This window comes from Hippocampus comes, unplaced genomic scaffold, assembly GCF_001891065.2.
Source record: "Hippocampus comes isolate QL1 unplaced genomic scaffold, H_comes_QL1_v1.1 scaffold130, whole genome shotgun sequence".
NCBI lineage: Eukaryota > Metazoa > Chordata > Actinopteri > Syngnathiformes > Syngnathidae > Hippocampus > Hippocampus comes.
This window is the reverse complement of record NW_017842057.1, coordinates 2,490,242-2,506,231: the sequence shown is the minus strand read 5'-3', so window position 1 is coordinate 2,506,231 and position 15,990 is coordinate 2,490,242. Positions and strand designations below refer to the sequence as shown.

The window sequence follows — 15,990 nt, the reverse complement described above, 5'->3', positions numbered from 1 at the left end:
GGGGGGGGAGGGGGGGGGGGGGGGGGGGGGGGGATTGGGCTTGTAAGAAAAAAGCAGCAGTGTCTCTTCACCTTCTTAATTGTTTAATCATAAACACATCGGCTGCACAGCCAGATAGCTGGCCAGCAGCTCGCTGGAGGGTAATGGAGGCTACACTGTCAGAGCTGTTGACTGCGTTTGACGCATTTCAGTCAACCATAACCTCCTTATATGACAAGCATTTCCCAGTAATTAAGGTCACCAGAAAGTACAAAAACCAAAGTAAGCCATGGATAACAAAAGGTATAGAAAATGCATGTAAAAAGAAAAACAATCTATACAAATCGTTTCTAAAATCCAGAGCCAAAGAAGCTGAAACTAAATACAAGACTTATAAAAATAAATTAGTAAACATTATAAGAACCAGCAAGAGAGACCATTTTCATACATTATTGGAGCAAAATAAAAGCAACACTCAAGAAATATGGAAAATCTTAAATCAGGTAATTAGAAATAGCTCTAGTAAAGTCGATTATCCGGAGTACTTTATGAAAGATAAAAATACCATTATTGAGGATACTGCACAAATAGCAAAGGAATTTAATGAATATTTTGTTAATATTGGCAGCAACTTAGCAAAACAAATTCCTGATCCAATAAATTGTTTTGAAATAGATAAATACATAGAAAAAAATTCTTCCACAATGTTTCTTACTGCAGTGAATCAAAATGAAATATTAAATATTGTAAAAACATATAAAAGTAAAAAATCAACTGACTGTTTTAATATTGATATGACAATAGTAAAACAGATCATAGAAATTGTAGTGCGACCTTTTACATACATATGCAACTTGTCATTTCAAGCAGGTATTTTTCCATCAAAAATGAAAATAGCTAAAGTCATTCCAATTTTTAAAAGTGGAGAAAAAAAATTATTCACAAATTATAGACCAATATCACTGCTACCACAATTTTCAAAAATATTAGAAAAATTATTCTCTCACAGACTTGACAACTTTATAAACAAACACGGGCTGTTAAGTGAAAATCAATATGGCTTCAGAGAAAAACGTACAACCTTAATGGCAGTAATGGAGTTTGTGGAAGCAATAGCAACTAACATAGACAATAGGGAATTCACGGTTGGGATTTTTTTGGAGCTGAAGAAAGCTTTTGATACAATAGATCATACTATATTATTGAATAAATTAGAGAGATATGGTATCAGAGGCATAGCATATAAATGGATTGAAAGTTATTTAGAAAATAGATATCAGTATGTGCAATTCAACAACAAAAAATCCAACTCACTGAAGATTACCCATGGAGTGCCACAGGGATCAGTGCTTGGACCAAAATTATTCATTCTATATATAAATGACATCTGTAGTGTTACAAAACAATTCAAATGTGTCCTATTCGCTGATGACACAACCTTCTACTGCTGTGGAAAAAATATGGAACAACTCCTGAAAACTGTGGAAAATGAATTAACCAAATTAAAAAACTGGTTCGACAGAAATAAACTATCTTTAAATTTAACAAAAACTAAGTTAGTTATTTTTGGTACGAGACCTATTAAAGACCAAGTTAAAATAAAGATAAATTCAATTGAAATAGAAAGAGTTTATGAAAATAAGTTTCTTGGACTAGTAATAGACACCAAACTATCCTGGAAGCCACATATTGATAATGTTAAAAGGAAAATATCCAAAACCATCGGGATACTCCATAAAACTAAGGATGTGTTGAATATGAGTTCCTTGTACACATTATATTACTCATTATTACTCCCATATATGACCTACTGTGTGGAAATATGGGGTAACGCCTGTAAATCAAACACACTCCCTGTCTTAAAACTACAGAAAAAAGCAATCAGAATAATCAATTGGTCTAAATATATCGAACCCACAAATCCACTATTCATCAAATCAAATACAATGAAATTCTATGACCTGGTTGACTTCAAAATTGCCCAATTAATGTATAAAGCACATAACAATCTCCTTTGTCAAAATATCCAGAAGCTTTTTGAAATCAGAGATAGTTGTTATAATCTAAGAGGTATTAATCAATACAAAAAATCCAGAACAAGAACAAACATCAAGCAAAGGTGTGTATCAGTAATAGGAGTTAATCTGTGGAATAAGCTTGAGATGGATCTGAAAATGAGTAAATCTTTGGACGAGTTCAAAAACAAATTCAAAAGATTAGTACAAAAAAACTACATAAAACAAAGTTAAGAAGATAAATTTTATATACTGGTACTTATAAAATATAGTAATACTATGGTTTGTTCTTGTTCTGGATTTTGAACAACTTATTGAATGTATTCAAGAAATGTGGTATATATAATGAATATGAGTCATTTGATATAAAAAGTAGAAAGAATAATGATACATATATACAAACCGAAAGGTGTATCAATAGATAAGCATAGTACACAAAAGGGTAAAAGTATTTGATGAAATTTAGATTTCTTCTTTTTCTTTGGTATTGGAAATGATCAATATACATTATTGCTCAAAAAGGGGTAGGACTAGATAAGTTGTATACTTCTTCCTACTCCTTTGAACATATAACTGTGATGATGTTTGTATTACTTACTTTTACTTTTATTTTCCTTTCATAATTTTTGTTTGCATTTTGTCATGTTATTGTATGTTTTATATATGTTCAATAAACAAACAAACAAACAAACAAACAAACAAACAAACAAACAAACAAACAAACAAACAAACAAACAAACAAACAAACAAACAAAGCTGTATAAAGACAATGCTGATGAATGTTAATTACTGTAAAAGGTTTTATAATTAAAGATTTAAGTTAATAGGTGTACTGCTATAGTTTTTGTCTCAAATATGTAAAGTATAAATACTGTTTACATATTTTAAACATGCTGGTACCCACAAACCCTTACACACAAATTCCTAGGGGGGGCGTGTTAGGGGGGCAAACCCTACTTCGCGGATTTTCGTCTATCGCGGGTGGTCTCGGTCCACATTAACCGCAATAAACGAGGGGTCACTGTATTAATCAAAAGGAGGGATGGCGCTTTGCATACGCTGATCACGCACTGCGTGTAGCTCACCAACAGCCTGGGTGGGGTGGGGGGGGCATAAAAAAAAAATCAAGCTCGTAAAAAAATCATAATATATAATAATAAAAACAGTATAAAATAGGTATAATAAAGTTTTGTAAAGTCTGTTAATAAATATATTTAATACGTTGCTGTCCTGTGGTAAGTGGGGACGGTAGGCATCGATGTTGACATGAGGGAAGACTGACCGCTGTAAGGTCTGGGGTTACTCAAAACGCTGGGTTGTACGAGATGCCACAGGCTGCGACATGCTGGGGCTATTATCTGAAATGTCCTTGTATTGGAGCTGTGGTGGGTTTACTGCCTTCTCTTTGTTATCAGCTTTCTCGTTTATTTGGGGGTTGAAGTGTTCGTCGATGTAGTCCTCAATGCGTTATTTTGATACAGCTTGCGATCAAGGGGGGCTGATAGCCAAGTCAGCTTTACTCCCTACACTTTCTGCGGCAGCTTCAAGCACCTTTGCTGCAGCGAGTGCAGCTTTGGCTTCACTCTCTTCTTTAAGAGCATTCAATGTTGCATCAATACGGGTTCGTTCAACTTCCATGTCAATTTTAAGTTTAGCATGTTGAGCTCTTTTGCGCGCAGCCTCCGCTTTTGCTCGTGCATCTGCTGCAACCTGGCTTGAATTTGACTTGAAAGAGCGCTTTGAAGATTGGATTGAATAAACTTTATTGTCAAATGGACTGTATGTGTAACATACAGCACAGATGAAATTTCTTCCCTCTCAACATAAAACAACAGGAGCCGCTGCGGGTGTCCGCGCCGCCATCAAAAGAAAAGTTAACAAAAAAATGACAAAATAATACAAAACAACACATGAGACACAGACAATCGTGCACTCTTAACCACTTTCCTGCATACACTTTGTTGTCTGAAGCAGTTATAGATGAAAGAGGAGTGAATCAAAGTGTCCTTTTCACCAGTGGATCAAAGACGTCATGCTGCAATGTGCACACGTCTGCTACAAGCTAAGCTTGAAAGCAACAAGAAGCTGTAGCATCCATTAACAAAAAAGAGAGATTGGCTCTCTTCTCCTGTCCCATGTAAGTCCGCTTCAATTCCAAGCCGCGACTCCCAGTTCCACATACGCATCGGCAATCTGCGCGGATGCTCCTTTGTTCTTATCGTCGGCTCCTCAATCCATGCATCCATCTAGCCGCAGACTGTCCATCAGCACCGACATTTTCTCTGAACAAAGCGGGGCTGTGAAAATGCTGCCAACTTCAGGCGCAAGACACAAGCGCCCCGGGGACCTCCAGCATCGACAGTCAAATGGCGCCGACATTCCTCCCAATCAAGAAATCATTGCTGGTACGTGTGTGCTGCCGAGAAGGCGCAACCACCAAACACAGATTCTTCTTCTTTGAAGAATGCCATGGCCAAAAATGCTGAAAACAGTCCACATCAAGTCCACGCGACGTAACAACAACACCATGTGACAAAACAAGACAAAAACAACAAAAAACGCAAGGGTCTTGAAGAGCACTTGCCGATGGCTGCCTATCCGGGTGCCATCTTGGAAAAAAAAAAAAAGATGATGACTGGCGAGCAGTTGAAGACCCACACACTGACTTGACTCGAGGTTCGACATTTCCTTGGGCTCTGACATTTGCTCTTGGAGGAGGTATGATGTGTATCCAATCCACAGCTATAGCTTGACGTAGAGGTAATCTTTTTACTCTTCTGCCTTAACCATGCTCTCAGAATAACCGTTATTCTTAACTTCTTTTTATGGATTCTGTCATAACAGCCCTCCAAGGGAAACAGTAACTAAAATCTAGCCCGCAACAAAAATGAGATTGACACCCCTGCCCTACATGCTTGCTACAGAAGCAACATGGTGCCTTTAGGGTACTTTCACAAAATTGTGAACATGTAAACGCACTGCGCGGTTCCGCGCACAATATTTTTTTCTTCAATTCTCATGCTTTAAAGATCGAGAGAAGCCAAAAACAAAAACAAAAAATGATTAATAGTCCAGCCCTAGTTCAGATCCTACTTATAAAGAGTAAATTGTGTCTTTTCAAATGTTACAGTTAAAGTGATGAACTGGCCACATAGATTCAATTGACAGCGAAGGGCAAGGAAATGTGGCTTTTTCTATGTAACAGATTCTTAGTACTTTGTTAGTGCACAAGTCAAGGAAGAACCTATTTTATGTATTTATACTGTACAGTCCCCTCCGTGAGCCGTCACCTTACCATGGTGGAGGGGTTTGTGTGTCCCAATGATCCTAGGAGCTAAGTGTTCTGGGGCTTTATGCCCCTGGCAGGCTCACCCATGGCAAACAGGTCCTAGGTGAGGGACCAGACAAAGCACGGCTCACAGACCCCTTATGATGAATAAAATAAATGGTACTCAGTTTCCCTTGCCCGGACGCGGGTCACCGGGGCCCCCTCTGGAGCCAGGACTGGAGATGGGGCTCGTTGGCGAGCGCCTGGTGGGCGGGCCTACACCCATGGAGCCCGGCCGGGCTCAGCCCGAAGAGGCAACGTGGGTCTCCCTTCTCATGGGCTCACCACCCATGGGAGGGGCCAAAGGGGTCGGGTGCAATGTGAGCTGGGTAGCATCCAAAGGCGGGGACCCTGGCGGTCCAATCCTCAGCTGCAGAAGCTACCTCTAGGGACGTGGAATGTCACCTCTCTTGCAGGGAAGGAGCCCGAGTTGGTGTGCGAGGTAGAGAAGTTCCGACTAGATATCGTCGGATTTGCCTCCACACACAGCCTGGGTTCAGGTACCAGTTCTCTCGAGAGGGGTTGGACTCTCTTCCACTCTGGAGTTGCTCACGGTGAGAGGCGCAGAGCAGGTGTGGGCATACTCATTGCCCCCTGGCTCAGTGCTTGTACATTGGGGTTAACACCGGTAGCCGAGAGGGTTGCCTACCTCCGCCTTTGGGTGGGGGGACGGGTCCTAACCGTAGTTTGTGCATATGCACCAAACAGCAACTCAGCGTACCCACCCTTTTTGGAGTCCTTGGAGGGTGTGCTGGAGAGTACTCCTGCTGAGGACTCCCTTGTTCTGCTGGGGTACTTCAATGCTCACGTGGGCAATGACAGTGAGACCTGGAAGGGCGTGATTGGGAGGAACGGCCCCCCTGATCAGAATTTGAGTGGTGTTTTGTTTTTGGATTTCTGTGCTCGTCATAGATTGTCCATAACGAACACCTTGTTCAAACATAAGTATGTCCATATGTGCACTTGGCACCAGGACACCTTTGGTCGCAGTTCGATGATTGACTTTGTGGTTGTATCATTGGATTTGCGGCCGCATGTTTTGGAGAATTGGGTGAAGAGAGGGGCGGAGCTGTCAACTGATCACCACCTGGTGGTGAGTAGGCTCTGATGGTGGGGGAAGACGCCGGTCCGTCCTGGCAGACCCAAACATATTGTGAGGGTTTGTTGGGAGCGTCTGGCGGAATCCCCTGTCAGAAAGAGTTTCAACTCCCACCTCCGGCAGAGCTTTTCCCATGTCCCGGAGGATGCGGGGGACATTGAGTCCGAATGGACCATGTTCCGTGCCTCTATTGTTGAAGCGGCCAATCTGAGTTGTGGCCGTAAGGTGGTTGGTGCCTGTCGTGGCGGCAACCCCCGTACTCGCTGGTGGACACCAGCAGTAAGGGATGCCGTCAAGCTGAAGGAGTCTTATCGGGCCTTTATGGCCTGTGGGACCCCAGAGGCAGCTGACGGGTATCGACTGGCTAAGCGAAACGCAGCTTCGGTGGTCGCCGAGGCAAAAACCCGGACGTGGGAAGAGTTCGGTGAGGTCATGGAAGCTGACTTACGGACGGCTTCGAGAAAATTCTGGTCCACCATCCGACGTCTCAGGATGGGGAAGCAGTGCACCACTAACACAGTGTACAGTGGGGATGGGACGCTGGTGACTTCGACTCGAGACGTTGTGAACCGGTGGGAAGAGTACTTCGAAGACCTCCTCAAATCCACCAACACGCCTTCCTTGGAGGAAGCAGAGTCTGAGGACCCTGAGGTGGGCTCTCCTATCTCTGTGGTTGAAGTCACCGATGTGGTTAAAAAGCTCCTCGGTGGCAAGGCCCCAGGGGTGGATGAGATCCGCCCGGAGTTCCTCAAGGCTCTGGATGCTATGGGGCTGTCCTGGTTGACACACCCCTGCAGCATCGCGTGGTCATCGGGGAGCGTGCCTCTGGATTGGTAGTCCCTCTTTTTAAAAAGGGGGACCGGAGGGTGTGTTCCAACTACAGAGGGATCACACTCCTCAGCCTCCCTGGGAAGGTCTATTCAGGGTTGCTGGAGAGGAGCGTCCGTCAGGAAGTCAAGCCTCAGACTGAGGAGGAGCAGTGTGGTTTTCGTCCCGTCCGTGGAACTGTGGACCAGCTCTACACCCTAAGCAGGGTCCTCGAGGGTATGTGGGAACTCGCCCAACCAGTCCACATGTGTTTTGTGGACTTGGAGAAGGCGTTTGACCGTGTCCCTCAAGGAGTTCTGTGGGGGGTGCTTCGGGAGTATGGGGTACCGAACACCTTGATACGGGCTGTTCGGTCCCTATACTGCCGATGTCAGCATTTGGTTCGCATTTCCGGCAATAAGTCGGAATCGTTTCCAGTGAGGGTTGGACTCCGGCAAGGCTGCCCTGTGTCGCCGATTCTGTTCATCACCTTTATGGAAAGAATTTCTTGGTGCAGCCGAAGCGTTGAGGGGGTCCGTTTTGGTGGCCTCAGTATTGCATCTCTGCTTTTTGCAGATGATGTGGTACTGTTGGCTCCTTCAAGCAGGGCTCTCCAACTCTCACTGGAGCGTTTCGCAGCCGAGTGTGAAGAGGTTGGGACGAAGATCAGCACCTCCAAATCTGAAACAATGGCCCTCAGTCGGAAAAGGGTGGAGTGCCCTCTTCGGTTCGGGGAGGAGATCTTGCCCCAAGTGGAGGAGTTTAAGTATCTTGGGGTCTTGTTCACGAATGAGGGCAGGAGGGAGCGAGAGATTGACAGGCGGATCGGTGCAGTGTCTGCCGTGATGCGGACCTTGTATCGGTCTGTTGTGGTAAAGAAGGAGCTGAGCCAAAGAGCGAAGCTCTCAATTTACCGGTCGATCTACGTCCCAACCCTCATCTATGGTCACGAGCTTTGGGTCATGACCGAAAGAACGAGATCTCGGATACAAGCGGCCGAAATGAGTTTTCTCCACAGGGTGTCTGGGCTCTCCCTTAGAGATAAGGTGAGAAGCTCGGTCATCCGGGAGGGGCTCAGAGTAGAGCCGCTTCTCCTCCACATCGAGAGGAGCCAGATGAGGTGGCTCGGGCATCTGATTCGGATGCCTCGTGGACGCCTCCCTGGTGAGGTGTTCCGGGCATGTCCCACTGACAGGAGACCCCGGGGACGAGCCAGGACACGCTGGAGAGACGATGTCACCCAGCTGGCCTGGGAACGCGATGGATGGATGGATGGATGGATGGATGGATGGATGGATGGATGGATGGATGGATGGATGGATGGATGGATGGATGGATGGATGGATGGATGGATGGATGGATGGATGGATGGATGGATGGATGGATGGATGGATGGATGGATGGATGGATGGATGGATGGATACTGTACAGTATATCTGTGATATTTATTTATTTATTTATTTATTTTGGTACCACTTGTATTTTTTCCCTAACTTGACCGAAATAAGCATTTTAATAGACGACCAATTTGACTAGTAAACATTATGGTATCCACTCAATCCAACTAACAATCCCATTATGTAAGGTTTATTAGCCTTTGGCATGTGAAATCATGTTATCACTGAGGATGTGTTCCACTCTCCTTTTTCATCCATACTTGCCCATTATCCCCAGAAATGTAAAAAGGCAAATAGTAACTTGTATCCAAGTACATTTGAATTTGACAAGGTCAAATTAAAATACAATATATTTAGTTAGAAGTCAAGTTAAAGATGCATAATTTGACATCAGAGCTGTTGGCATCTTTGTTTGTTGATAATATATAATAATGCAGTGCAGACATGGATATACATTCTACATATATACACAAACGAATAAAACTGCCTGTTTTATTCGTTTACATTCATGCTGAATCAAATTATATTAGGTGAGACTCACCTTCAACATATGTTGGTAAGGATGCAAGACTTCTCCTGGACTATTATCATAGATCGGAGAGAACATTAAGTGTTTCACAGGATAATCAAGAAGTGACATGATACAGGGGATAATTTGCAGAAAATGTCAAGCGTACGTCTTTGCTGTGGGGAGATGATTCACAGCTGCCATCTTGCAGAATAAGTCTGCTCTCTGATTCACCACCAATGAGAGAGGTAGAGCCAGCATCAGGGCACTTGCAAAGGAAGAACAGAAAGAAAGCAGTGAACATTCAATGCATTTCAATTCTGATGTCTGTGTGAAAAGGCTGAAAAAAATATGCATGCAAAGAATCACTTGATCTTTTCCACTCTAAAGTTGACAATATAGTAATCCCTCATTTTTTTGCGGTAAATTGGTACCGGACCGACCACGAAAAGTGAAAAACCGTGATATTGGACCAGGATTTTTCGTGTTTGTATGTGGCTGTAATGTGTGAATACTGTTAAATGTGAACTAGGCTTTTATGGCTGTTCCACGGGATGTTAGCACCCTCTGTTGCTGAAGGTATGAGACTACAGTTGACAACAGACCCGTTCCAGTACTTCGTTGTCTGTCTGATTTTTGTTATTGCAAGCAAGAAACAACATAGGTACCTGCAGGTTTAAAATATGCAAACATTATTTATACTTTACATATTTGAGACAAAGATGACAACGGTACATGTATTTACTTTTACCTCTAATTATAAAATCCTATATAGTAATTAACATTCATCAATTTTGCCTTCTAAGAGAGCCCAAGAGGCTTATGTTGGTGGCATTGAAGGTGGCTTTCACTTGACATGTAGACTGGAGGTGCTGAAAGTGTAGCTGAGGTTTTTAAATTGGGAAAAAAAATGGTGATGGGAGTGCGATGACGTTCATCTTGTCTTCTTATTGGTTGAAATGGGTTTTGGGTTTCTTCTTTATAAGACAATCGTCTTTTTTTGTGATGAAAAAAAACCTCACAGTTTTGGCTCTCATTTTAGCATTTGCCGGAGCTGTCAGTGTTGTACCCCCCGCCCGCCTCTGATGTTAAAGCAACGTGTCCCTTTGGATGGTGCCATCTCTGACGAGCGGGCTAACACGTTCCCACACAGCTGGGACGTATTGCTTCAGAGGGCGGCAAGGGGTTGGAGCACAGCTTAATTAATCAAAAAATGTTATCGCTAAACAAAAACGTTATCGCTAACACAACTAACTCTAAGATCGCTTTCTCACTGAAATTAGCGGTTAGTAGTGATGCTGTCACAGTTCTGTTTTTGGTCTGGCCAGCAGGTGGCATGAGCGGACTTCTGGGTGCACACCTGCTGCCAATCCATTCATTATGGGACTCTGTATTTAAGGACTCTTCTGCGGTTCACCTGTTGTCGGAGTATTGTTTATGCCTTGCTGTTTCCATGCTCATAGACCCTTTTGCTATAGACCTCGTCGTTTTTCGCTTTTGATACTCTCGGTACTATTGATCTTGTATGGTTTTTATTTTGTGATTCGGCTTTTACTTGCGTGTACTTTGTTACATTGATTTTTCGTTTGCCTTCTCGGTTCTTGTTTTCACCCCTTGCCTTTTGGGCAAGCGCTTTTTGTTGTTATTGTTGTACTCCCTGGTCCGTTTGGACCAGCGCTTTTTGTTACTTCTTTGTCGGTGCGATTTTTTTGTATTAAAACATTTTTGCTACTGAGACCTTGTTGACGTCTACACCTATTGGGATCCAAACTTGATTCGGCTTGTCCGAAACCTGACAGAATACTCTGACCACTATGGATCCTGTAGACGTTAACAAGATAAAGACCGCCTTGAGCAGCCAGGGACAACTGGTGGACCAGCAAGGACAAGCGCACGCGGAGCTCCGGGAGGCAGTCTCCATGCTGGCTCATCGGCTTGATAATTTGAGATCCTGGATGGAACAAGCGAGCAACCGAGGAACGCCATCCTCAAGATCACCTACGGTAGCCACCGAGATACCATCTCCCCCAATCGTGGGGCGGGAGCCTAATTTCCCACACCCCCATCGCTATGGTGGCAAACCGGGCCTCTGTAAACAATTTTTGCACCAATGCTCCCTAATATTCGACCAGCAACCTTCTGCTTACGAGAAGGATAGTACCAAGGTGGCATTCGTAATGAGCCTTTTGACTGGTCAGGCGGCGGCCTGGGCAGTGGAAATAAGCAATGCTCAACCCGGGCTTCGGTCTTCCTTCCCTGAGTTTGTCGCTGAGTTTCGTCGCGTATTTCACCATCCTGTCATGGGAAGGGAGGCTGAAGGACGGCTATTAGCTATTCGGCAGGGGAAACAATCCGTAGCCGAATATTCCATTTCTTTTCGGATTCTGGCCGCCCGTAGTGGTTACGGTGACCACGCCCTGTGTGGCTTGTTTCGCCGTGGATTGAATGTATCATTGAAGGACGAACTGGCAACCCGCGATGACAGCACCAATTTGGAGGAACTCATTAATCTGGCCCTTGTTCTGGACAACCGCATGCGGGAGCGCGAGCAGGAGCGCGAGCGGGAACGCGGGGACGAACGGGGAAATGCCCGTTTTCAGCCCCGACGTGCGGGTGGTCGGCCGGCTTCCCACGAGTCCTGGCAACCGTCCGGTCCAGAGCATCACCCCGGTACTGGGACTGCCGACGCAGAGGGGGAGCCCATGCAGCTGGGAGGCGGACGTTTGGGGCCAGAGGAGAGACAGCGCCGGATTCGGGACCAGGCCTGCTTCTACTGTGGTCAACCAGGACATCGAGTTGCCAACTGTTCCATGACCCCGGCCCGCCTGGTTAGGCGCTCCGAGAAATGTGAGTTTACACCCAGCACTGGCTCACGGGAGCCGAGAAGGGAGGAGTCCAGTACGGGACATCCTAAAAGACTGGAGCTGGACGGAACTATCTATGGTCCCTCACGGGCTATTCCGATTCGGGCATTGGTGGACTCAGGGGCGGACAATTGTTTTTTAGACCCCATGATGGCTAATGAACTGGGTTGTCCGGTGGATGAGTTAAAAGATAAAAGCGGGTTCACGATCTGGACGGGCGGCTCTTGGCGGAGGTGAAACAGATCACCGGGCCATTAAAACTAGGGTTGTCAGGCAATCACATGGAATACCGGAGGTTTTATATCATGCGGTCTTGATCCGTATCGTTAATTTTGGGGTTGTCGTGGCTGAGAACCCATAATCCTGTCACTTCTTGGGAACATCCCGCGATTGAAAATTGGAGTCCGTTCTGCGATGCCCACTGTTTGCAGTCGGCGGCAGAAAATAGAGGTCCGACACGGAATGATCCACCGGAAGTCATTTGTTTGGATAATGTTCCGAGTATTTACCATGATTTGCGTCACGTGTTTAGCAAAGACCGCGCTCAGTCCTTGCCGCCGCACCGGCCGTACGATTGCGCAATCGACTTAATTGATAACGCCCCTCTTCCGAGTTCACGACTATATCAGGTTTCACAGCCGGAACAAGAGGCTTTGAGGGAATACATTGACAGCTCACTCTTGGCTGGCCTCATTAGGCCATCTAAATCCCCATTGGGGGCCGGGTTCTTCTTTATCGAGAAGAAAGACAAGTCATTACGCCCTTGTGTCGACTATCGGGGACTAAACGAGATCACCATCAAAAAAAATATCCACTCCCGTTGTTAGATTCGGCGTTCGCCCCCCTCCAATCTGCCACCATATTTTCCAAACTAGATCTACGAAGTGCTTACCATCTGGTCTGTATTCGTGAGGGGGATGAATGGAAGACGGCATTCAAGACACCTTTAGGGCATTTTGACTATTTGGTCATGCCATTTGGGTTAACCAACGCGCCCGCTGTGTTCCAGAGTCTCATTAATGACGTGTTGAGAGACCATCTGAATGTATTTTGTTTTGTCTATTTGGACGACATTGATTTTTTTTTTCCCGTACACTTCAAGACCATCAACACCATGTCAGGCTCGTTCTGCAGCGTCTGTTAGGGAATCGGTTATTCCTCAAAGCAGAGAAATGCGAGTTTCACGTCGAGTCCACTTCGTTCCTTGTTTTCGTTATTGAGAAGGGTCAGCTGAGAGCTTACTCCGCCAAAGTTAAGGCGGTGGTAGAGTGGCCCACACCAACCACGAGGAAACAGCTGCAACGTTTCTTGGGTTTCACTAATTTCTATCGCTGATTCATCCGTAATTAGAGCCAGAGAGCCCTACCTCTGACCCAGTTGACATCTGTCAAGGTTCCCTTTAGGTGGGACACTAACGCCGACAATGCGTTTTTGGAATTGAAGAAGGCCTTCACTAACCCTCCAGTTTTACAACATCCTAACCCATCTTATCATTTCATTGTAGAGGTGGACGCTTCAGATTCAGGGGTGGGGGCGGTATTGTCGCAGCGATCCCCAGTTGACCAAAGACTCCACCCTTGCGCCTTCTTCTCTCGTCGTCTCAGTCCAGCCGAAGCCAACTACGACGTGGGAAACCGTGAACTTCTAGCAGTCGTTTTGGCTCTGCAGGAATGGCGACATTGGCTCGAGGAGACTGAAGAGCCATTCACTGTGTACACTGACCACAAGAACCTAGCATACATTCGCTCTGCCAAGAGACTAAACTCACGTCAAGCCCGGTGGGCGCTTCTCCTTACACGTTTCAACATCACACTTACCTATTTTCCTGGCTCCAAGAACATACGACCTGATGCTCTCTCCCGTATCCACGACTCCGCGGAGAGGAGCAGCGAACCACAGAGTATTCTTCCCGACCATTGTATTTTGGGGGCCCTGAGGTGGGCAATCGAACGAAGGGTCCAGGAGGCCCAGAATGGAACCCAAGTCCCGGCTGGCTGTCCTGTAGGGAAGCTTTTTGTAACCCCACCTTGGAGGTGTTGCAGTGGGGGCACACGTCTAAGGTGGCTTGCCATCCTGGGGTGAACCGGACCTTACAGCTCGTCTCGCAGGGGTTTTGGTGGCCAGAGCTTCGGAAGGATACGCTGGACTACATCAAGGCCTGCTCCACCTGCGCATGCAGTAAGGCATCCCACCAACCACTGGCTGGGTTGCTGCAGCCTTTACCTGTTCCGCCTCGACCATGGTCCCACATCTCCATGGAGTTTGTCTCAGGCCTGCCTCCTTCCCGGGGCAAGTCCGTCATACTCACCATTGTTGATCGCTTCTCTAAATCTGTTCATTTTGTTGCCTTATGCTTGTGGAGGCTCTCAGTTTATTTTAAACCGATAAACACATTGAGACAAAAACTAGTACACCCCAAAGACCGGGTTCCCAACACCCAAAAATGCAATCTGATTTATTCCATCCGTTGCCAAGAAAGTGAGTGCAAGGAACATTACATCGGAGAAACCAAACAAACACTCAAGAAAAGACTTTATCAACTATGAAAAACAATGATAACAAAAGTGCAGTATACGCACACTTAAAAGAAACAAACCACACAATTGAAGATGAACAAGTAAAAATCCTAGGAACAGAAAAGAGATGGTTTGAAAGGGGACTAAAGGAAGCGATTTTTGTGAAAAAAATTTCACCCTCTCTGAACCGCGAAGGAGGTATCAGATTTAACCTGTCTCCTATTTACAATAACTTGTTGACCACCAAGGGACATAGACAGGCTGATCAGGCAGCCCGCCTAACTAAAAGTAGCTATTCAGCCCAAGCCCAAACAATAGGCCTAATCAAGACCCAACGATAGGGAATTTAGAAATCAATGGTCACCATAGGGGCGTGACTAACCATCCCCACCCAGTCCTCAAATAGGCCACGCTCAGCTTTTTAGCGCAGAGCAATTTCCCGGAGTCTTCACGGAGACTTCAGAGTTGTCTACCGCTGACGAAGCTTCTGTGAGAGAAGCGAAACGTCCTTTTTTGTTTTTTACCCACAGGTACAGATGACGACTGACGGAACCCTTTCTACGTTTGTTGCCTTATCCAAGTTGCCATCTGCCCTGGAGACCGCCGACCATGTCTTCCGTCTTCATGGGATTCCGGTGGACATCATGTCTGACCGGGGTCCTCAATTCGTTTCCAGAGTGTGGAAACGTTTCTGTCATGCCATGGGGGCCACGACTAGTCTGTCCTCTGGTTACCACCCGCAGTCCAACGGCCAAACGGAACGCCTGAATCAGGACTTGGAGGCAGCTCTGCGTTGCGTTTGTCTCCATCGCCCCTCCTCGTGGTCGACTCACCTGCCTTGGGTGCAATACGCCCATAACACCCTCGTCTCGTCTGCCACCGGTCGGTCTCCTTTCATGTCTGCCTATGGTTATCAACCTCCTCTATTTCCTTCCCAGGAGGGTCAGGTGGAACTCACGTCCATACAGCTCCACCTGCGACGGACCCACTGTGGAGGGAGACCAGAGCTGCGCTGTCACGCACTGCTGTGAGGAACCAGCAGATTGCTGACCGCCGCCGATGCCCAGCACCTAGCTATCAGGTGGAGCAGAAGGTGTGGCTGTTGACAAAGGATCTGCGACTGGCTGGTACTTCTCGCAAGTTGGGGCCTTGCTTCACGGGATCGTTCGTGGTGGAATCGGTCATCAGCCCCGTCTCCGTCAAGCTCCGGCTCCGACTGCCGCCCACCATGAAGGTTCACCCAGTCTTCCACGTTTCCCTGTTGAAGCCAGTGGCCACCAGTTCCCTGGCTCCTCCTCCCACATCGCCTCCTCCTCCACGGATTGTCGACGGCGACCCGGTGTACACAGTGCGGGAAATCTTGGACTCTCGGCGCAGGGGTAAGGGGTTCCAGTATTTGGTCGAATGGGAGGGCTACAGCCCGGAGGATCGGCAGTGGGTCCCCCGCTCCTGGATCTTAGACCCGGCACTTCTCCGT

The 15,990-nt window shown here is 46.2% G+C and overlaps 1 protein-coding gene across 1 annotated transcript in view; it reads right to left on the bottom strand.

The window, feature by feature from the left end:
• Positions 1 to 15,990, bottom strand: part of LOC109510519 (amyloid beta A4 precursor protein-binding family A member 1-like) — a 61,744-nt gene that overhangs the window by 42,674 nt on the left and 3,080 nt on the right. Inside the window, exons 2-3 of the mRNA XM_019860869.1 lie at positions 9,303 to 9,401; positions 9,167 to 9,206 (exon numbers count right to left, since the gene is read on the bottom strand). Coding sequence (XP_019716428.1) covers positions 9,167 to 9,206; positions 9,303 to 9,401 — 139 coding nt within the window. The remainder of the gene's footprint in view (positions 1 to 9,166; positions 9,207 to 9,302; positions 9,402 to 15,990) is intronic.